The 24,107-nt window shown below is 44.6% G+C and overlaps 1 protein-coding gene across 1 annotated transcript in view; it reads left to right on the forward strand.

Moving 5' to 3' along the window:
- Window positions 1-24,107, forward strand: part of C3H8orf74 (chromosome 3 C8orf74 homolog) — an 85,155-nt gene that overhangs the window by 33,174 nt on the left and 27,874 nt on the right. The window contains exon 3 of the mRNA XM_030195562.1: window positions 19,564-19,967. Within this exon, the coding sequence (XP_030051422.1) occupies window positions 19,564-19,967 (404 nt within the window). The remainder of the gene's footprint in view (window positions 1-19,563; window positions 19,968-24,107) is intronic.

Below are 24,107 nucleotides of genomic sequence, written 5' to 3' on the forward strand. Positions count from 1 at the left end.
CTGCAGAATAGTCTTGGAATATTCTTATCTGGTTTCCGTCATAGCTCAGAGTGTCTCTTTTTAAACGGAAGCCCCTCATAATTTCTTCTTTGTGCAAGTAATTGTGAACTTTGATTATCACTAATCTGGGTCTTTGCTGCCCCTGTTGCCACCGGCCCAGCCTGTGGGCCCTTTCGATGCACAGTTCTCCGTAGCTATCAGACAGAGCCAGCTCTTTTTTGAGCCACTGCTCCAGAACGTGCCCTAAGGTTTTCTCTGGAATTGCCTCTGGTAGACCCACAATGCGCAGGTTACATCTTCTTGCTCTGTTCTCCATATCTTCAATCTTGTCTTGTTGTGCCTTGAGTTGCTCCGTCATCCGGGCTACATCTTGGGTGTGCTGTGCTCTGGTATCTTCCAAAGCGGATATTCTGCTTTCCGTTTCTCCCAGCCTCTTCACTGTATCTGCCATGTTAGCTTCCATGTTACTCATTTGGCGTTCTAGCAAATCAAATCTGGGGTTAAGTGCAGCACTCACTGCCATGGTGATTTGGGCCAATTGTTTTTCAGAGAAGTCCCCTAGTTTTTCAAGTTTCCCCTCAGCCATTCGCGCTCCTGTGGGTGGGGGAGTGTTTTTCCCCTTGTCGAATTTGGTGCCACTTCGGGTTGTGCCGGCAGATTTAGGCTTTAGGTATTGCTCCATGCAGTCTATGATTCGTCCAGTACTGTGCTTTGTGCACCTGCACTATGGAGCTGTCGTTCTTATCAGAAAATGTCTGTGGGACCGGATTTTCTATGCCCCGTGTGCACTGCTATTCCACCTTCAGGGATAGTTTGAATATTATGACCAGGGTAACACTCTCTTTAAGTTGATTCTTTATCCAACATATATTATAGAATCACTCTGAACACAGTTCTTCTCCTTTATATGCAGTTGGTTTGTCTAGAGATTGCGGGGCTGTTACAATGAGTTCTTTAATTTACCCAAGTCATTATTATGTCACTGCATCTCTATTGCGTAAGGCATTGGCTTATTTCCCCCTTCAGCTAAGGAAATTGTAAGGGACCGGGCTAAAGCCCTCTTCAGATCGGGGAGGGAGCAGTAGAAAAGGAATGTCTCTCAATCTCTCCTCTATTTATCGATCTTCCCTGCCTCTGGGCCCGTTTCCTTACCAGGCCGCCATCCGCCGCGTTGTTATGCTGCCGCTCATTCCTCTGCCCGCTCTAGGAGTCTTCCGGCCGCCATCTTGAATCGCGGCACATGCGGTGGAATTAATTCGGCCACGATACCGCGGGGCACTTCTGCCGGCACCCGCCTGCGTCTCCGTGCTCTCGGGACCTTTATGTATCGTTGTTTGCCGCGGGTGAGCCCAGTAGGCGGGGGGAGAAGGAGATCTCTCGCGCGGCGTCGCGGAGCCCTCTAGTCGGCGGCCATCTTCCCGCTCGGCTCCGCCGGAAGTTCCGCTAGATTGCCTTTTAAAGGCAAGCTGCTCTTTGGGGTCGAGCTGGACAAAATCGTGACCGATCTCGGCACGTCTACAAGCTACAAGCTAGAGTTCTGCCGACCCTTAAGAGACGGGTTTGTACTCTCTCCCTGCAAGTCTCCGGTCAAAGCTGTGGCAGTGCAGCAGACTTTGGACAATCTGATCCGCCTGGGTGCGGTCGTTCCGGTGCCAGAAAGTCAGCTTGGCAAGGGGCGTTACTCCATTTACTTTGTGGTACCAAAGAAAGGAGGTTCTGTCCGGCCTATCCTCGACCTCAAAGGGGTCAATCGGGCCTTGAAAGTGCGGCACTTTCGCATGGAGACTCTCCGCTCTGTTATAGCGGCAGTGAAGGCAGGGGAGTACCTGGCATCCTTGGACATCAAGGAAGCGTACTTGCATATTCCCATCTGGCCTCCTCATCAACGCTTTCTGCGTTTTGCAGTCCTGGGCCGACACTTCCAGTTCAGAGCCCTCCCGTTCGGGTTGGCTACTGCTCCGCGGACCTTTTCCAAAGTAATGGTGGTCATCGCGGCCTTCCTGCGGAAGGAAGGAGTACAAGTCCATCCTTATCTGGACGACTGGTTGATCCGAGCCCCCTCTTATGCAGAGTGCGGCAAAGCTGTGGACCGGGTAGTTGCTCTTTTGATCTCCCTGGGATGGATCATCAACTGGGAGAAAAGCCAGCTGCGCCCGACTCAGTCCCTGGAGTATCTGGGAGTTCGATTCGACACCCAAGTGGGCAGAGTGTTCCTGCCAGACAATCGGATTGTCAAGCTTCAGGCTCAGGTGGACCAGTTCCTAGTAGCCTCTCCTCTTCGGGCTTGGGACTATGTGCAGCTGTTGGGCTCTATGACGGCCACGATGGAAGTAGTGCCCTGGGCCAGGGCTCATATGAGACCACTACAACAATCTCTGCTGCAGCGCTGGACTCCGATGTCGGAGGATTATGCTGTGCGCCTTCCCTTGGACCCAGCAGTGCGCAAGGCGCTGAGCTGGTGGATGCAGACAGACAAGTTGTCTGCGGGAATGCCTCTGGTGACCCCGGAGTGGATTGTCGTCACGACAGACGCCTCTTTGTCGGGCTGGGGAGCCCACTGCTTGGGAAGGACAGCGCAGGGGCTCTGGTCTCCTGCAGAGGCAAAGTGGTCTATCAACCTCCTGGAACTCAGAGCCATTCGGTTGGCGCTTTTGGAGTTCATCCCGGTACTGGTGTTGAAGCCGGTACGGGTCCTGTCGAACAATGCCACGGCTGTGGCCTATGTCAACCGCCAGGGAGGTACCAAGAGCGCCCCTCTAGCCAAGGAGGCTATGAATCTATGCCAGTGGGCAGAAGCGAACCTGGAGCAGCTGTCAGCGGCCCACATTGCCGGAGTCATGAATGTCAAGGCGGACTTTCTCAGTCGCCATACCTTGGAGCCCGGAGAGTGGCAGCTATCTGCTCAGGCGTTCTTGGACATCACGAAGCGCTGGGGCCAGCCGAGCCTAGATCTGATGGCGTCATCGGCCAATTGCCAAGTGCCGCGCTTTTTCAGCAGAGGACGGGACCCTCGATCCCTGGGAGTAGATGCTCTTCTCCAACAGTGGCCGACTCAAGAGCTTCTCTATGTGTTCCCACCCTGGCCCATGTTGGGCAGGGTGCTAGACCGGGTGGCAAAGCATCCCGGCAGGGTAATCCTGGTGGGTCCGGATTGGCCCAGACGTCCCTGGTATGCGGACTTGATCAGGCTCTCAGTCGACGATCCTCTGCGGCTGCCAGTGGAGCAGGGCCTGTTACATCAGGGTCCCGTGGTGATGGAGGATCCCTCCCCCTTTGGTCTTACGGCCTGGCTATTGAGCGGCAGCGTCTGAGAAAGAAGGGCTTCTCAGACAAGGTCATCGCCACTATGCTGAGAGCGAGGAAGCGCTCTACTTCTACTGCTTACGCCAGGGTTTGGCGTATATTTGCAGCGTGGTGTGAAGCAGGCTCACTTTCTCCCTTCACTGCTCCAATTTCTTCAGTGTTGGCGTTCCTGCAAGAAGGTCTGGAGAAAGGCCTGTCGCTCAGTTCCCTTAAAGTCCAGGTAGCGGCTCTGGCTTGCTTCAGGGGCTGCCTGAAGGGTGCTTCCCTGGCGTCGCAGCCAGATGTGGTGCGCTTTCTCAAGGGAGTTAATCACCTGCGCCCTCCTCTGCACTCAGTGGTGCCTGCGTGGAATCTCAACCTGGTGCTAAGAGCATTGCAGAAGCCGCCTTTTGAACCCTTGTCGAGGGCATCTCTGAAAGACCTGACGTTGAAAGCAGTCTTTTTGGTGGCTATCACTTCAGCCAGAAGAGTTTCCGAGCTCCAGGCGCTCTCATGTCGAGAGCCCTTTCTGCAGTTCACTGAGGCAGGAGTGACTATTCGCACAGTGCCTTCCTTCCTGCCCAAGATTGTTTCTCGCTTCCATGTGAATCAGCAGCTCTGTCTCCCTTCCTTTCGAAGGGAGGACTACCCAGAGGAGTACTCTGCTCTTAAATATCTGGATGTGAGACGAGTCATCATCAGATATTTGGAAGTGACCAATGAGTTCCGGAAATCGGATCATCTGTTTGTCCTGTTTGCAGGTCCTCGTAAGGGTCTGCAGGCTGCTAAGCCTACAGTGGCAAGATGGGTCAAGGAAGCCATTGCAGCGGCTTATGTGGCCGCGGGGAAGGTGCCGCCTATCCAGCTGAAGGCTCACTCCACTAGAGCTCAGGCGGCCTCGATGGCAGAGGCCGGGTCCGTCTCCTTGGAAGAGATATGCAAGGCGGCAACTTGGGCTTCGGCTCATACATTCTCCAAGCATTACCGCTTGACTGTGGCTGCACGGGCGGAGGCCCGGTTTGGAGCTTCAGTGTTGAGGTCAGGGATTTCAATGTCCCGCCCTGGGTGAGTACTGCTTCGGTACATCCCACCAGTCTATGGATTGATCAGCATGATGATATGGAAGGTAAAATTATGTATCATACCTGATAATTTTCTTTCCATTAATCATAGCTGATCAATCCATAGCCCCTCCCAGATATCTGTACTGTTTTTATTCTGGTTGCATTTCAGGTTCAAGTTTAGTCTTCAGTTACTTTAGAAAGACTTCGTGTTCAAGTTTTTTCACTTGGATTCTTCAAGAGTTGAGACGAGTTTGTGTTACAGTGAGCTGCTGCATTCCTCTCCCCTCCGTTTTACGGGGCTGGATTGAGATTTAAATTCTGCCGGCACTCCCTCCCGCTTCGTGCGGCTGTAGGGCAGCTTTGTACCCCTCCCGCTTCGGCGGTGTTAGGGTCAGTCAGCTCCTCCCGCGGTTGCGGTTGCAGGATAAGCCAGATCCCCCCCGCATCGGCGGGTGTGGTGTCCCTCCCCCGCTCCGCGGGGATGAGCTGGACGGATTCCCCTCCCCCACTTGTGTGGGGATGAGCTGGGTTAATTCCCCTCCCCCGTTTTGGCGGTGGTGAGCTGGGCAGAGTGTCCCTTCGTGGGTGTAATTCTCTAAGTGCTGAGTCCTGCGGATGGAGCTTTGATATCGACATACTGAGGAGTTTCCGGCAGCACATGACCACATATAGGGAGGCAAAAGTTTGCTCTCTATCTCCACCTGCTGGTAGATGGACACAACCCACCAGTCTATGGATTGATCAGCTATGATTAATGGAAAGAAAATTATCAGGTATGATACATAATTTTACCTTCTGTAAGTGCGTGCTATGTTTTAGTAAAAGGGGCTCAAAATGACTTGTGATCATAACAGCATATCTACATAGACTGGGAACGCATGCATTTCCATATTTGGATGTCTGCCTAAGCAGGAATGGGGAGGCAGAACATATTTGTTTTTCATTTTATTCATTTTTGTTTGGCCATTTTGTTCTTTTGTCAGTTTCTAATTATGGTGTGCAGTCGAGTGTGAACTGTGAGGAAAGAGGGCGTACTCTTTTCTCGATAGGGTGCACATATACATTAGCTTACACGTGTGTGGTGGTTCCATTATTAGGAAAGAGTGAGTTATGCTCCAAGATAGGGACACATAGCAAACTATTTCAGATGCCTTCCTCCTACATAGGGGAGAGGGTCTTCTGTATGTATATCCTCCAATATCTCTCATAGGAAGAACTCTCCAGAACCTCAGATGGGACTAGGGAACCATGATTTCTCACTGCCCCACATTAGTTCTTCAGGATCTTTTCATATGAGGCAACATAAAACTGGAGAATTCTCCATCACTGATCATACAAGCTCAAGGGTCTCAGTTGCATCCCAACATCGTCACTCATCCTCACAGGTTTAATACTGAGAGAACAACAATAGGTTCTTTGAACTTTCCTGACAATGTGTTTGGAGTATTATTGGCTTTCAATAGAGATTCCAGTGAAAGGCATTATAGATTTAAGTAGAGGATGCTGTTTGGAGGTACAGAAAAGCCCTAGCTCCCTTTTCCTGGCCCTAATGAAAACTGCTTGAATACCCTCTATTTTTGTCAGACTTAGATTTAAAGACCAACTGTATTAAGGCACACCTGAGGGCAATAGGCACTTCACCATCATGTAGAAGGACAAGCTATCTCTGTATAATCTTGTTTGATTTATGTGGGGTTTGCTTCTATTGAAGTCCCTCATTAAACCTTCTTCTATTGAAGTCCCTCATTAAACCTTCTACTGTGCTACAGGACCTCAATGTCATATTAATCCAGCTGATTAAATCTCCCTTTGTCCTGCTTTGATGCCTGTGAACTGAAGTACCTGACTTGGCAAGTTCTGTTTTTGGTGGGGTGACTTCAGCACCCAAAGTGAATAAGCTCCAGGATCTAGTAATTAATCCACCTTACACAAAATTCTTCAGCAATAGAGTGGTTTTGTGCACTCATTCTAAGTTCCTTGCTAAGGTAGTGTTGAATTTCCATCTGAACCAACCTCTCATCCTGCCAACATTTTTTCAAGACCTCACGCCCACCAAGGAAAAAGCATACTGCATACATTGCATTTCAAGAAAGCCTTGGCCACCTATTTGGAGTGGACTAAAACCCTTAGAAAGTCCACCCAATTGTTTGTTTCTTTTGACCCAAATAGATTAGAAAAGGCAATTCTATACCTGGGCACCCGAATTTACAAGCCACTTGTGCATTTAAATGTACAGGATACCAGCACTTTCATAGATAAGTGTACACTTAGGCGCATAAGTGACAGCAAAACCACTAATCGCCATTCTGTAAGAGTGTGCATAAGTGGCAGAGCATGTAAGTGCAAGGGAGTCATTCAGATGGGTAGAGCATGGGAAGAAGATGGTCAATTCTGCCACTCATGCATGCAATTTACAGAATACTGTAAGTTACGATTACCCTTACTTCATTTAGGTGCCTGCTGTTACCCCTATAGCTGGTGAATCTGCAGGCACCTAAATTTTAGGTGTGTCAATGCTGGATCACGCTAGTGTTCTGTAATTGAATCTGGTTACCCAGATGCCATTATAGAATAGGCTTTCTCTGAGGACAAGCAGGCCATATCATCTCACAAATGGGTGACATCATCCGACGGAACCCAATGCAGATGCTGCCCACTGCTCTGTCTCTTTAAGAGGCGTTTGGCAGCATCTCATTGCACATGCACAGGTGCCTTCCCACCTAACGTGCGAGCTTGGGACCAGCAGGCTTCATCTTTCCATGGAGAAGAGAGGTCGCAGTTTTGATCTCTCCTCAGCGCATTCACTTTCTGGCCAATATTCAGCGCTATTTAACTGGCTAGGAACAGCTCCTGGCCATTTAAATATCGAATATCTAACAGAATTCTGAAGATTTTAGACTTTCCTCCTTAATACCATATTCTCTTTCATAGCAGCAGAATTTACCATCTGAACATTCTTAATCATATCATTATGTTACCGTAACAATTGAGTCACTTGAGTAACTTGATTTTGAACTGTAGATATTTCAGTAGAATTAATTTGAACAGTAATGTGCATTAAGGCAAACTGTGCAGAAAGCGCCTTACCCAATTCAGAAACTGCAGTCCATATCAATCCCCAAAGTGAAAGTAGATGGCTTCTGCAGCTATATCGCAAACAGTTTTACCTTCAACGAACCACCTTTGACATCAGCATTCTTGGTCTCCTTCCCAGTCCCCATATCGACCACATCCAACACCGTCACAGCAGCTGGATGAACTAGAAGTGAACTATTTATATACACACATCCAAGATGCAGACGCTTCCAACTGGAACTGCTGAATGTCTGTCTCTGAACCCTCGAGACTTGCCATTAGCGGCTGACGTGGAGGTGACTGCATATTGAGGGTCAAAGAAAGTTTTGAGCTGAAGCCTGATGCCATTCCTCCTGCCAATAGTATAGAGGCAGCCAGCGACTCCCCAAATCTCTGGGATTCAGATACTCCACGCACCACAAAAATATCTATCGGACCTTTCTGAAGAGAAGAAGGGTCCGGTTGGGGCTCTGAAGGAAAAACCCTCAGTTTCTCCCTTCTTTTTACATTGTAATCTCAGCTTTGTGGAGCTCCACATTGTGCTGCAGTCGCCATCTTGACTCCTCCCCTGACTTTTTCATTTTAAAAAAAAGTTATGTGGGTGCCAGCCTGATATTCAGAGCTGACACGTGCATAGCTAAGTGGCTTTACTTAGGACAGGTCTTGAGCTGTCTTAAATGAAGCCACTTAGCTATGCAGGTGCCGGCACTGAATATTGCCGACACCCGCATAACCTGGGGCTTTTCCCCAGTGTCGCCCTTGTTCTGCCCACTTTTTATTTGGGCAGTCTCAGGGAATATTCAGCAGCACTGTCTGGTTAAGTGAGTTTAAATGCAATTTCATCAAATAACTTACCATTGAAGTTCTGTCCTGCTCTGGAAGTCCTCACAGCACCGCTTCTGGACCAATACAATTAAAATAAAATGACCAGACAATAAAGGTATAAAAATAATTTTATTTTCTGTTTAGTAATTAAAATATATCAGTTTTTTGAAAGTACATCTATCAGAGCTGGTATTGGACATGGTTGGGTCCAGGGCTGAAATTTGGGAATGGAAGGGTACCCCAAAGCCCACTACCAAGCTGTGCATTCTTCAAGTTCAGACAGGCTTTGGACCCTCTTTGGCTAGAGGGTCAAGGGCAGTTGGCCTTGTTGCACTGCTCCCCCTCCCCAAACACCTGCTATCTTTATATTGTGTACAGCAGAGAAGGAAATGCATCTATTTCTCTTGTATTGTGCTACATGCAAGGCTAGCTTCTTGAGTTTTCAGTTTAATTTCTGTCTACATATTTTTATTTCTAGTTTGTGGTCATTTATTCTGTATTTGGTATCTGTGTTCTGTTTGTGTGACCGGGACCAGGTATTCAGATAACTAAAAGAAAATTCATGCTAACAGAAGTAATTTGGCTTGTTCAGATTTCTCAATAGATGTATTGATGCTTTATGGTGTTGAACTGTTTGGCACATTGGAGTGGAGGAGTGGTCTAGTGGTTAGAGCACCAGTGTTGATATCCAGAGGTGGCTAGTTCAAATCACACTGCTGTTCCTTGTGATCTTGAGCAAGTCACTTAACCATCCATTGCCTTATCAAGTGCATTTGACATGGTAGACCATACTATCCTAACTAAACTTTTGGACAAGCTTGGGATTGACGGCAATGTTACCAACTGGATAAAGGGCTTTATTACAACTAGATCCTATCAGGTTAAAGGGATTACAAATATATCATCCCCATGGTCATCTGATTGCAGAGTACTTCAGGGATCTCTGCTCTCCCCGATACTTTTCAACTTCATAATGATTCCCCTGGCCAGATCACTGTCCAAACATGACCTTAACCTTTTCATCTACGCGGATGACGTCACCATATTTATCCCTTTCAAATCAAGTTTAAATGAAATCTCTGACAAAATAATTACTGGTGTGTCTACCCTAACCTCTTGGGCCAATGCCTTTAAGATGAAATTAAATAAAGAAAAAACTCAGTGCCTAATTCTCTCATCTCAATACTCTCCACCCCTCCCGACTACTCTCAGCATCCCCGGCGTTACACTCTCCATATCTGACAACCTAAAAATCCTGGGAGTAACGATTGACAACCACTTATCATTTGAAAATCATGCCAATTCCATCATGAAGAAAATGTTTAACATGATGTGGATGCTAAAACGAGTGAAAGCATATCTTTCCCTGGATACCTTGGGGAACCTAGTACAGTCCACAGAACTGACCCATGTGGACTATTGCAACAGTGTCTTTACTGGATGAAAGGCCCTAATCCTGAAGAAACTGCAGACTTCCCAGAACACTGCGGCCAGACTTATCTTTGGCAAATCCAAATTCGATAGTCCAACACCTCTACGGAAGAAGCTTCACTGGCTCCCCATCAGGGAAAGAATAACCTTCAAAGTACATACTCTGATTCACAAGATCATTCACAGAGAATCCACTAGTTACATGAATAACCTTATCGACCTTCCTATCAGAAACAGCTCAGTGTCTTCACGTACTTACCTTAATTTACACCTTCCCAATTGCAAAGGAATCAAATACAAAACAATCTATGCATCCAGCTTTTCCTTTCTGGGCAGCCAGCTTTGGAACGCATTACCAAGAACCATCAGAGCGATTAATGGCCATTTACCTTTTAGGAAAATGTTGAAAACCCATCTCTTTAAGCTAGCTTACCCAAACAACCCGACCTAACCCTACACATTTCTATTATTATGACGATGTCTATATATTAACCATCAGGCTTATTTTCGAAAGTGATCACCGGCAATCTTCCGACATAAATCGGGAGATGGCCGGCGATCTCTCAAAAGTGGCAAAATCGGTATAATCGAAAGCGGCTTTTTTGACACCATCGCTGCTTTCCCGTCGCCGCACCAGTGAAAGTTCAAGGGGGTATGACGGCGGTGTAGCGAAGGTGGGACATGGGCGGGCATGGGCGTGGCTACCAGATGGCCGGCTTTCGTGGATAATGGGAAAAAAAAGCGGCGTTAATCAGTATTTTGCCGGGTTTACTTGGTCCTTGTATTTTCACGACCAAGTCTCAGAAAGGTGCCCCAACTGACCAGATGACCACCGGAGGGAATGGGGGATGGCCTCCCCGTAGTCCCCCAGTGATCACCAACCCCCTCCCACACTAAAAAAATAAAAATAAAAACCTTTTTTTACCAGCCTGTATGCCAGCCTCAAATGTCATACCCAGCTCCCTGACAGCAGTATGCAGGTCCCTGGAACAGGTTTTAATGGGTGCAGTGCACTTCAGGCAGGCAGACCCAGGTCCATCCCCCCCTACCTATTAAACTTGTGGTGCTAAGTGTTGAGCCCGCCAAACCACCCCCCAAAACCCACTGTACCCACATGTATGTGCCCCCTTCACCCATAAGGGCTATGGTAATGGTGTAGAGTTGTGGGGAGTGGGTTTGGGGGGGATTTGGGGGGCTCAGCACCCAAGGTAAGGGAGCTATGCACCTGGGAGCTATTTGTGTATTTTTAAAACATTTTTAGAAGTGCCCCCTAGGGTGCCCGGTTGGTGTCCTGACATGTCAGGGGGACCAGTGCACTACAAATGCTGGCTCCTCCCATGACCAAATGCCTTGGATTTTGCCGGGTTTGAGATGGCCGACATTTTTTTCCATTATCGCTGACAAACAAAACCGGCAATCTGAAACCCGGCGAACTCTGGCATTTGGCCGGGGTAAACCATATTATTGAAAAAAAAGATGGCCGACCATCTTTTTCGATAATACGGTTCCGGCCAGCTGTTGCGCCGCCGCCAAAATAGATCGCCGGCGATCTATTTTGCCGGCGATGTTCAATTGTGCCCCTCCATGTCACCCTAGATACTCCCTACTATCCTAGTCTTCCCTTCCCCATCCTTCCTTCATCATACCCATCCCTATTTCCTTATCTATCTTCATTACTCCTTCCCATGTTAATTCACACATACTCAAAGCATTCTATTATTATGTTACATTATAGTTCGTAATATTCTTAATGAATCTAATAATTGTAATTCTGTTTATTATGTAAGCCGCATTGTACCTGCTTCTGTGGGAAAGTGCGGGGTACAAATGTAATAATAAATAAATAAATAATTGCCTCAGGTACAAAATTAGATTGTGAGCTCTCCAGAAACAGAGACATATCCAGTGTATCTGAATGTAACTCACCTTGCGCTACTACTGAAAAAGGTGTTAGCAAAATATAAATAAATAATAATAAATAATGTTTACTGAATCCCCTTGGCATTTTATTATCACCAAGTGGCAGAAAGTATAAACAATGTCAATGATAAAATACTTCTCCCTGAAAAAAGCAAAAATCTTTAGTTGGTCTTGCTCTCTGTGTTTCTTTTCTGGTCATTATTATAATTTGTTCAGTTTTGTTGAATAGAGGAGGGGGTGTTTAAGATCCACCCTGGGTATCAGATACACTAGGTACACCACTGGGTTCTACAATAACCTGTTGCCATGAAGTATGCAAACTGCAGGTACACTGTGGTGCCTTCAGATGTATTCTTTTACTACTGGAGAAGAGAAGTACACAGCTTGGAAGGAGGAGCAGTGGGTGTGAAAGTGCCCTCTTTCTTACTTCCTGCTACTACCTGCCCTAAATACTATCCTGCCCTAAATTATTAGTTGTGCTTCTGTTCTATGTCCATCTCTCAGACAGATGCCTCTAAGTGCTGCTTTCAATGTGGCAAGAGACTGATCTTTGGAATGACTGAGGTAAAAATGGAGCAATGTATCACAATGAGTAGAGGAGTGGCCTAGTGGTTAGAGCACCAGGTCTTGAAATCCAGAGGTGGCAGGCTCAAATTCCACTGCTGCTCCTTGTGATCTTGGGTAAGTCACTTAACCCTCCATTGCCTCAAGTACAAACTTAGATTGTGAGCCCTCCTGGCACAAAGAAATATCCAGTGTACCTGCATGTAACTCACCTTGAGCTACTACTGAAAAAGGTGTGAGCAAAATCTAAATAAATGATGGTGCATTAAAAGACCTAGGGTCTTGATTTGCTAAGTGTGTTTTTTCTCTCATAGACAAGAATGAGAGAAAACCCTTAGTAAAACAGATCCCTCTTCATTCAAGTGAGAATCTGCCTGACTGAATGCTGGTGATTTAAAAATGTTAACTTGCTCATAAGCAAACATAAAAATCAGTAGTCATTGAACATATCCATCAAGTAGCAGAAGCATTCTGTGAGGTCTGTTCAAACCATGTTTATTGTTCTGTTCCTTGGCATAAGGTGGATCCACCCGGTAAGTGATTTTCATGCTTGTTTTCCACCAGAATACTTTTTCTTGTAAAAATTCAGCAAACCAGACTTTGAACTAGTTTGATGCAAAGGTTGCCTGCCAGAATAAAGGATACAGTTGTCTCATAAAGACTGACTTCAGAAATAAGAGAAAAATGAAGCCACTGGTAAAACAGGATGGTTTACAGCTCTGCTTTTTTCAGGTGTGGTAATTACTGGAGCATGGGGCAACTTTATTTTCCATCATACTCCAGGCTGATGATTCTGTTAATTGAGACCAGCAGAACAAGTTTAACACTGAATATTTATGTACCATATCAGCTTTTATAAAGGATTAGAATGTAGCTTCCATCCCAAGGTGTGACAGTAAATTTCTTCTTCACTTGTCAGCTAACATTTCACACCTAATACCTATTGACTTAGGTTTTAAAGAAGCTCCACACTCTTTAAGGTGTGCCATCTGTTTGCCTAATATACATTTCAGCACCAAAGCCCCTTGTTTATACTTCACTTTTTGTCAACACAGTTGATCCAGTTTATATTGCAGTGTTAACAGAAACCTGAAGACCATTAGTGATCTGTATGTGTATGTATATTATGCTGAGAGAATTGTGAGCATATGTGTTATGAGTGGGCATTTTTAATTTTATTCTTATACAAGTAAGTGTCTGAGTGGGAAGCTGAGTGATGTTAAACTAATCTGCCTTTTTATGCTTTCCAGTATATGAAATGTTGGAAAGAATTATATGAAAAAAAGTTTGATGTCCACCTGCCTGATTGTCTTTAGACACAAGAAATCTCCAAAAAAAGGGATTGTTTAATTACTAAGGGACCTATTTACTAACCCACATTAGGTGTTTAATGTGGGTTTTAGTACATACTATTAATGCCATATAAACAGCGTATATCAACTGCAGTTTTAAAAATTAGAAGGTAATTCTGTAGATGGGCACCTCCATTCCATAATGGAAGCTAGGCACCCAGGTTAGAGAATAGTAGCATAACCTGGTTTTGGCATGCTAACATCACCTATAGAGTGCCTGCAGTTACATCACCTATAGAGCTGTCATAGGTACAGGCACCTAAATGCAGCAGAGACACATATAACTTACAGTATTCTGTATGTTGAACATAAAAATAGCCATACTGGGTCATACCAATGGTCCATCCAGCCCAGTATCCTGTTTCTAACAGTGGCCAATTCAGGTCACAAGTACCTGGCAGTAACCCGAATAGTAGCAACATTTCATGCTACCGATCCCAGGGCAAGCAATAGCTTTCCCATGTCTGTCTCAATAGCAGACTATGGCCTTTTCTTCCAGGAACTTGTTCAAACCTTTTTTAAACCTAGATATGCTAACTGCTGTTACCACATCCTCTGGCAACGAATTCCAGAGCTACCTATTCGTTAAGTGAAAAAATATTTCCTCCTGTTTGTTTTTAAAGTATTTCCATGTAACTTAATTGCGTGTCTGCTAGTCTTTGTACTTTTTGAAAGAATAAAAAATCAATTCACCTCTTCTCGTTCTACACCACTCATTTTGTAGACCTCAATCATATCTCCCCTCAGTTATCTGTTTTCCAGCTTGAAGAGCGCTAACCTCTTTAGCCTTTTCTCATATGAGAGGAGTTCCATTCCCTTTATCATTTTGGTCGCTGTTCTTTGAACCTTTTCTAATTCCGCTAAATCTTTTTTGAGGTACAGCAACCAGAACTGAATGCAATACTCAAGGTGAGGTCGCACCATGGAGCGATACAGAGGTATTATATTCTTGATCTTATTTAGCATCCCTTTCCTAATAATTCCTAGCAACCTGTTTGCTTTTTTGGCTGCCACTGCACACTTTTATTATTTTCTTTGTCAGGTACTTCTTTTAAGTATGGATTGTCTTATTTTGCAGCTACCATATTTGAAAGGTGTGAAATATAGATCACTATATGGCATATCTTTAGTTTTCCATGCGATTAGAATTTATAATCTTCTTCCACAGGATATTCTTTCTTCCTTTTCTTATTTCTTGTTTCGAAAAAAACTGAAAACTTATCTTTTTACAAAGTATGTTTTGTGAAGTTAGGAGATTGATTTGTACAGTTATACATAAGTTATGTTTTTTCTTTTTGTACTTGCATGAATTGTTATCCTTGGGTTTTCTGTTATCCACCTTGCACCTTTTTAATGGATTTGGCGGGCTATAAGCCTGTAGCATAGTATAGACATTGGCATGCACAGACTATCATGGCTGCACATCTCATACCTAGAACCAGTGGGCCAAGAAAATGTGGCAGGCATCCCTTGCCAAGGAGACAACCTTTTGTGGGACAAGGTGGAAGAGGTTGCTGACCTCATTACAAAGAGCTTTTTGTTTCTTTTGACCCAAACTAGATGGGGATACTCATTGGCAAACACACAATTTCCAACTGGCTAGCAGATTGCATCTCCTTTACTTATGCCCAGGCTGGGCTGACTGGAGCTTGACTCGTGACAAGGCTCATAATGTCATAGCCATGTCTACGTAGGTAGCCTACTTGAGGGCAGCCTCCATAGAGGAGATTTGCAAAGCTGCAATGTGGTCATGTGTCTATACCATTCAGAAAGTACCTAAAATCTTTTTTTTATTTTGTAAGGCAGGTCTATCTGATGTTTAGTTTTAATAACTTGTAGCTTCTGGACTGATTGGTCCAGCTCTTGTTTACGGTAATCCGTCTTTGAACTGAATAGGTATAGGCAGAATAAAAGAAAGCCACACATCTCACACACATTCACATCTCATTACTTCCTTGAGCAGGATTCCCGACGTGACAGCCAGTTCGGGCAGGCAGTCCTGAAGAGTTTGTTCGGTATTTAGAATTCAACTCAACCCTCCTAGGCCCAGTTTTCTTTAGTTCCAGGCTGCACCTTCACAGCTAATGTGTAAATAGTTTCAGATTAATTGACTTTGAGGCCTCAGTGTTTCAAGTCTCTATTGTCCTAGAATTGTTTTCGGTGAACCTGTTAGCTAGAGATTCCCAGCTATGAGAATACAACAGTCTGCTTGTCCTCGTAGATTTACTCATCTATAGCAGGTGGTCTCTGAGGACAGCAGGCCAACTCACATAACCTCCCACCTTTAGCTTTTTAAAAATGATTGAGGAACCTGCACTCATGCATCAGGTGGAAAAGCACCAGCGCATACGCAGTGGGACAATGCTAGAAAGTTCTAATTATTTTCACTAATCAGAGACCGCACCAGGCTCTATCGGATGATGTCACTCAGCTGTGAGAATACTTGGTCTGCTGTCCTCAGAGAGCACCTGCTACAGGTGAGTAACTTTGTTGTGTAAACCAGAGCGGCCAAGTTACCCCATTCCAGGAGAGAGACATTTTGGCCTTTCCTGGTTTTAAATTTACATCCCAAAGCAGTGTGGTATTTGAGACCCCTGACTCTATCGATTAAATTCCAGTGCTGCAGGCCCTATAATGTATCAGGATGAGGTTGGCAGAAATGTTATGTTATACCGGCTTTCTTTTATTCTGCCTATACCTATTCAGTTCAAAGACGGATTACCGTAAACAAGAGCTGGACCAATCAGTCCAGAAGCTACAAGTTATTAAAACTAAACATCAGCTAGACCTGCCTTACAAAATAAAAAAAAGATTTTAGGTACTTTCTGAATTGAAGATAATGGATACAAGACCTCAAAAACAAAAACAAGTTAGATCAATTTCACCATATTACAAACAGTCTAAATTTAAAAAGAAAAATGGTGAGTTTTATAGAAATGCAGGAAACTCTCATAAATAGCAATATTCAAAAACATGGAGGAAAAGATGTCATAAAGACCGATACAGTCATAAAGACCGATACAGATAATGTTAAAGCATAAATCTTAAGTATGACCACTTAAAACTTGTAGTCGGTTAAAAAGTAATCATAGATCTGAAAAACCTCCAAATGATTACTAATTTCTTTAATAATATCAAAAAATCTCTAATCTCTTTAATAATGTCCACCGAATAAACACAGTGTATCCAAAAAAAACAAAAGACACACTTAACTTACAGTGTTACTTTCCTCTGCGTGAAAACATCACAGCACTCAAACATCTTGGCTCATAATCCAACAATAGGGAAAATCCAATCTTCAAGCAGTGAGGATCTTCAAACTCACTACGCAGTTCCACCTTAAATCAGCTAAGGTCCCGACGGGGACCCGTTTCGCAAACATCTTCTTCTGGAGATCTAGCCGTAAAATTGCCTGTAAAGAAACTTCTATCAGCAAAATATCATACTGGAAAAAAACAAAACTTATTGCAAATATGCAAAGACATACTTGTGCTGTTCAATGAGTCTGTTCTCAATATAAAAAGGGAACAAAATGGCACTCACTATTTAAACAGAACACCGTCAAGCAGAGAACCAGTCAAACAATAGTGACATCATTTTAATGATGTCAAATGGTCAGGACACGGTCGATGATTATAAAAACACAGACCGTTGGAGTACAGTATTCATCATTATTAAAAAAGAATAGGGACATTATGCAAACGCACCCAGTTTTTGCTACATAATCTTAAGGATAGCCTACTCTAGAAACTCAGATACACTCAGGCTCATTTTCGAAAGAGATGCACGTCCATCTTTCGACATAAATCAGAACATGGACATCCATCTCCCAGGGACGTCCAAATCGGTATAATCGAAACCCGATTTTGGATGTCTCCAACTGCAGTCCGTCAGAAGTAATGTCCAAATCTCAAGGGGTTGTGCCAGGGGTGTGTTCAAGGTGGGTCTTGGGTGTTCCTAACATATGGATGTCTTTCAGCGATAATGGAACAAAACAAAGACATCCCTTTTTTACTTTGAAGCCAGTTAATGAATGGGACTGTTATTTATGTTTGATTGATGCAGACGACAATATTTTTATTTTTTAGAAAAACAAGCAAACATGCTGGCCACAGCTAGCAAAATTTGCATGAGGGATCCTGTACATCCCACTACCAGCACATCTTCTAAGAAGACATCTTCTATTGCAGGAGGGACTGTGAAAGACAGGAGAACTAGACTGAATCCTGAGACTGTTGATGACTTCTTATTTATCTACAAATTAAAAAATCATAACAGTGCATCATAGGGCATATTTTTCCCCTCTAGGGCATACAGAATGGGTTGTATTTGGTACCCCTGGACATTTTAACAGGGTGGATTAGGATTTCTTGGGGATGTAGAAGCCAGCTATTTTGGAGGTTGGAAGGGTAGAGGGTGGGAGTGTTATTATAGCTGCTCATTGTTATTATTGTTTTCTATTTGTAATTTATACACAACAGTTGCACAGCATATTGTTTCTTTTTTTACTTTAATAAAAAGATTTTAATATAAAATCATAAATGTACGAGGCTTCTGCAGATGAGAACAAAGCTCACAGGGATGGGACGGGGACAGAACCTGCGGGGACGGGGCAGGGATGGAGACAGGGCCTGCAGGAACGGGACAGGGATGGAGACAGGGCCTATGGGGATGGGGTGTGGATGGAGAAAGAACCCACAGGGATGGGGACAAATTTTGTCCCCGTGTCATTCTCTATGGTGTAGAACTCTCCAGATTCACTGGGGGGGAGGGAGAGCAGCATGAGTTGGGAGGGGGAAGAGCCCAGCCCAGAGGGAGTTTTAAGAGAGAATAGGTGACAGGATGTTATAGGGGGGTGGAATTGGAAGGTTATAAAAGTTATGGGATTAGTGAGCACATGGTCTTTGAATGCCTTCACCCCATCCAGGACCTGTGAGGAAAGGGGGTATCCTGATCAGGCCCAATAATCTATGACCGAACCAAGGAGTGGTTTCTGTTAGTAAAAGCAGTAACTGTGAGGCGTGCTGTGGATGGGTAGAACCCCAGGAGCAGGGCAGGAAGAGCCTTTTCAGTGCCAGAGGCGGCAGTTTGTGGACATGCACCTTTGGAGGAAGGACAAGACGGTGGCTGGGTAAAAGCCCAGCAGGACAGCTTGCCACGGAAAGCGCTGGAAGCCACAGCCTTAGATTGTTCTACCGTGAAGGATGGGTATTAGAGGACTGGTGGATGCTTTAAATATGTAAATACCCTAAGATTTATAAAGAGACTATTAACTTAGGGCTTCTTTTACAAAGCCACACTAGCGATTCCTGCGTGGCAAATGAGAGAAAGCCCAAAGGAATTGAATAGGCTTCCTCTCATTTGCCGCAGTGAGAATCAGTAGCGTGGCTTTGTAAAAGAGGCCCTTAGTAGGTGGAACGTTATAATAAAAGTCTTGGATTGGCACAGAAACCTCTTTCAGCAAAGTAAACTGATATCAAGTGAACTTTTTGTTAAAGAAACGTATAAAGTTTAGAGTATCTGCCTGTTGCAGCGTTCCAGTAAAGTTGAGTTTCACATTTAATATAAAACCTGGAGTGGAGAGATTTTTCATTGGAGTATGAGTGAAGTCCATCTGCTCTAAGACTAATAAAGAGAGACAAAATAAAAGTGTGGCTTAAAACCCTGTGACCTACCAGGATCAAGCACAGCCCCGGCCTATGCCTGCCTCAGTGCAATAAAACTTTTGTTTGTGACCCTGGTTTGGGTACCTGACCCAAAGAGGTAGCTGGTGACCAGAAATTGTGGTGAGACCAGGGTTACACTCTGTGTACACGTGTGCGTTTCCAGCCTGCCCAAAACATGTCCTCAACACATTCTCTTGACAACTGTGCATGCTGAAGATCTGTACATGTAAATACTTTTCTAAAATAGCTATTCACACGCTTTGGTCATTTACATGTGTAAACACCCCTATTTATATATGTTAAGGCTGTGCAAGCCAGCTAAATTGACCTCCATAATTAACTTGCTCTTAAATCTAATTCACAGAAATGTTTTACTTGTTTTAGGGCTATCTGTTTCGGAAGCAATAATATTATTAAAGGATAAACTTAAAGCATATGAATCTCAGCTGACCCATCAACAACTGCTTACTTTGTTTGACTACTTCAACAATACATTCTTCCGGAACTACCAGCTCTATCAGTTTGTACTGTGTCAAGATCAAAAACTCGATCGAACACTAATCAACTTGGAAATCCAAGCACCACTACATCCTCTTCCATTAACTAAAGGTATTGATGTGAATCTCTACAATTATCAGCAAAAATTAGCAGAGCTGTCAGCTGCTGAAGCTGAAAAACGCACCAGCTTGCTGCACTTAAAGGAAAAACTGTGTTTGAAGTGTGAGAAGATGCTAGAACAAGTTTATAAAGACCTGGGAGTGCAAGATACACAGATTCTAGATAACAAGGTACAGTTTGAATATTTATATAATGAAGATAACATAATGATCCATTAGTTCTGTTTTAATCTAATATTTGCCTAGATTTTAAGATGGATAGCACCTGGTCATGGCCAGCTGCCAGGGAAAGATTGGAATCTTGCCATCCAGAATTTTGACTGTCTCATCGTAAGAGATGCTTATTTTGAAGCTGTAAATTATTCATGCATTTTGAGGAGAAAATCATGTTATATCATTAAAGTATTGTCTTGCTATTTGACTTGCAGGTTCAAAGATAGTTTATAGTAGGTCTCTGTGCTTGTTAGGTCTTAGACAGTAATTATGCCTTTTCCAACATCCCCACTTTACTTCGGCTCCAATGTCAGTTTTCTAAAGAGAGAGAAGTTATATGATCTTCTTTTAACCATGTCTTTTCATTTTTCTTTCTTCTGTTTAAATAGTTTTAGAAATATTTCTGCATGAATAGATTGCACCTAGACAGTACTGTATGATTCAGAGAACAAAACATTGGAAATCATAACATTCTAGCAGTTTTCTCTAATTAAGTTCTAAAGTATCTCTTACTTGTATCTAAATTTCCAAAACTTCCTTGGAACTGAATGGTAAGGTGCCTTCTGAACTATAAGCTAAGCTAAATTAGAATAACTGTCTTAAGTGAGGATGTCAAACTCATTTCAGCGTTGATCGGGCTTTATTGGAAAAAGACATACTTAAGCAGTCCAACCTGTAGTTGTAGTGTGCATATTTGTATACATTTGCATATTAAATCATGCAAACTTGAACTTTTATACATTTTCTTACATTTCTTCTGTGTCTTTTAATTTATTTGGTCATTTTTTTTCTGGAGGAGATGAAAGGGATCTTAGAGATATGTGATGGGAATGGTGGAGAGAAATAGGGATCTTAGAGATATGTGATGGGAATGGTGGAGAGAGATAAAGAATGAGGAGAGAAAAGGGAAAAATGCAAATGAGCAGGGCCGTGCCTAGGGTCTCTGGCGCCCCCCTGCAGACTATCAGTTGGCGGTGGCGGCGGCGGCCCTCCCCCTCCCCCCCCCCCCCCCCCATGAAAATGATCGCTCACCACTTGCCACACTGACAGGAATTGTCAGCAATATTCTTAGAAACAAATTGCTATACATTGCAAAATAAGATAGCAGATGTCAATTCTCAAAGTGGACATATTCCAAACACTAAAATGAAAATAAAATGATTTTTTTCTACCTTTGTTGTCTGGTGACTTTCTTTTTCTGATCATGCTGGCCCAGTATCTGATTCTGCTGCTATCTGTCCTCTTAACTCCGTTTCCAGGGCTTCCTTTCCATTTATTTCTTTCCTTTCCTCCTTTCTTCTTCGTTTCTGGTCCTCAGCTTCTGCCTATTTTCTTCATCCATGTGCAGTTTTTCTCCTCTCTTCCTTTTCCCTCATTTCATCTCCTTCATCTCTCTTCCCTCCCCTCTATGTCCAGCAATTTCTCCTCTCTCCCTGAGCCCTGCCCTCCCATCCATGCTCCTCTGTCCCCTGCCCCCTCCATTCATCCTTTTCCAGCAATTCCCCTCTCTCCCTGAGCCCTGCCCTCCCAATCCATGCCCATCCATGCTCCTCTGTCCCCTGCCCCCTCCATTCATCCCTATCCAGCAATTCCCCTCTCTCCCTGAGCCCTGCCCTCCCAATCCATGCCCATCCATGCTCCTCTGTCCCCTGCCCCCTCCATTCATCCCTATCCAGCAATTCCCCTCTCTCCCTGAGCCCTGCCCTCCCAATCCATGCCTATCCATGCTCCTCTGTCCCCTGCCCCCTCCATTCATCCCTTTCCAGCAATTCCCCTCTCTCCCTGAGCCCTGCCCTCCCAATCCATGCCCATCCATGCTCCTCTGTCCCCTGCCCCCTCCATTCATCCTTTTCCAGCAATTCCCCTCTCTCCCTGAGCCCTGCCCCTCCCATCCATGCTCCTCTGTCACCCTCCATTAATCCCTATCCAGCAATTCCCCTCTCTCCCTTCCATGACCCCCCTTGCATCCATTCTCCTCTCGCTCCCATGTCCCATCATGTCCCAGTTGGCCTGGCCTGGCCCGCCCTCTTCTCCCCTCCCCCTTCGCATCTATGCTCTCGTCTCTCCCCTGCTCTCCCGCTCCCATTGTTTAACTGCCCGCCCTCTTCTCTCCCCCCAACATCCCTTTTCTTTTTTTTTCTTTTTAAATTTACCTCCGTGGCGGTTCCGGCAGCGCAGCGTCAGTGAAGGAGGCGGTACTCCCGATGTCGCTAGCCTTCCCTTCGCTGTGTTCCGCCTTCTTCTGACATCAATGACGTCAGAAGAAGGCGGAACACATCGAAGGGAAGGCTAGCGACGTCGGGAGTGCCGCCTCCTTCACAGACGCTGCGCTGCCGGAACCGCCACGGAGGTAAATTTAAAAAGGAAAAAAAAGAAAAGGGATGTTGGGGGGAGAAGAGGGCGGGAAGTTGAACAATGGGAGCGGGAGGGCGAGCGAGGTGAGCATGGTGCGGCGGCGCCCCCCAGAGGGAAGCGCCCCCCTGCCATGCTTACCTCGCTTACCGTGTTGGCACGGCCCTGCAAATGAGGCAGGAGGGGCAGAGGAATAAGGGATAAAAGCGAGGATTGAAGCTCAGAGAGAAGGGAGGATGGTGGAATCAAGGAGCAGAGAGATGGGGAGGAAAAGAGAGAGTCCTGGATTGGGAAGGGGGAATCAGGGAGAGAGGGCGGAATGGTTCCCTCAGCTCCACAGCCTGAGAGCGGATATGATAGAAGTTTATAAAATCATGAGTGGATAGGAATCTTTCAAACACAAGAGGACACTCCATGAAGTTAATGCTCAGCAGATTTATTTTTATTTATTTATTTTATTGCATTTGTATCCCACATTTTCCCACCTATTTGCGGGCTCAGTGTGGCTTACAATACATTGTGAATGATGGAAATACAATGTGTTACAGTACGATTATGGGTTACATTATGAGGAGTTATGGGAAGACAAAGTCAAGTCAAAACATCATTTGGAGCGTAGAAACAATGGAATGTTACAATGGGGAAAAGATAGGGCAATAGAACAATAGCACGAAAACCTTAAGAGTATAACAATTTTATATGTGGGTTGAGTATTAATTGTGGAGAAAATACGGGGTAAGAGAATTCAGAAGAGGGTGTATTGATATATTTCTGTTAGTGTGTGTGGACTTCATGTGTTTTGATCCTTGCAGTAAATTTTCTCAAAGAGATAAGTCTTCAATCATTTGCGGAAGTCGGTTAATTCGTAGATCGTTTTCAGGTTGCGTGGTAGTGTGTTCCAGAGTTGCGTGCTCATATAAGAGAAGGTTGATGCATGCAGTACTTTGTATTTTATGCCTTTGCAGTTAGGGAAGTGGAGATTGAGGAAAGTTCGGGATGATCTTTTAGCATTTCTGGGTGGCAGGTCTATTAAATCAGACATGTATGCCGGGGCTTCACCGTGGATGATTTTGTGGACTAAGGTGCATACTTTAAAGGTGATACGTTCCTTGAGTGGGAGCCAGTGCAGTTTCTCACGTAAGGGTTTTGCACTTTCGTATTTTGGTTTTCCGAAGATGAGTCTGGCTGCTGTATTCTTCTGGGCTGTTTGAAGTTTCCTCAGTATTTGTTCTTTGCAACCTGCGTATAATGAGTTACAATAGTCCAGATGACTGAGTACGAGTGATTGCACTAGGCTGCGGAAGACGGATCTCGGAAAGAATGGTCTTATTCTTTTCAGTTTCCACATGGAGTAGAACATCTTTTTGGTTGTGTTGTTTTCGTGAGTCTCAAGTGTTAGGTGGCGGTCGATAGTGACTCCAAGGATTTTTAAAGTTTCGGAGATTGGCAGTTGTAGTTTAGGTGTGTTAATTGCGGTAAATTTATTCGTAGAAACAGATACATTTTTTCATGCAGCATTTACTGAAGCTGTGAAATCTGTTGCTAAAGGATGTGGTCAGGGTGACTAACATAATGGAATTCAAATGAAGTTTGGACAAGTTCCTGGAGGAAAAGTCCATAAAAATTATTATCCCTGGAAATGAGCTATCAGAAACAGACCCACTTTTTGGGATCTGAGAAGTATTTGTCACCACTATCAGAGACAGGATATTGGACTCAGTGGACCTTGGTCTGACCTAGTGTAGC

The sequence above is a fragment of the Microcaecilia unicolor genome, chromosome 3 (genome assembly GCF_901765095.1).
Source record: "Microcaecilia unicolor chromosome 3, aMicUni1.1, whole genome shotgun sequence".
Classification (NCBI taxonomy): Eukaryota; Metazoa; Chordata; class Amphibia; order Gymnophiona; family Siphonopidae; genus Microcaecilia; species Microcaecilia unicolor.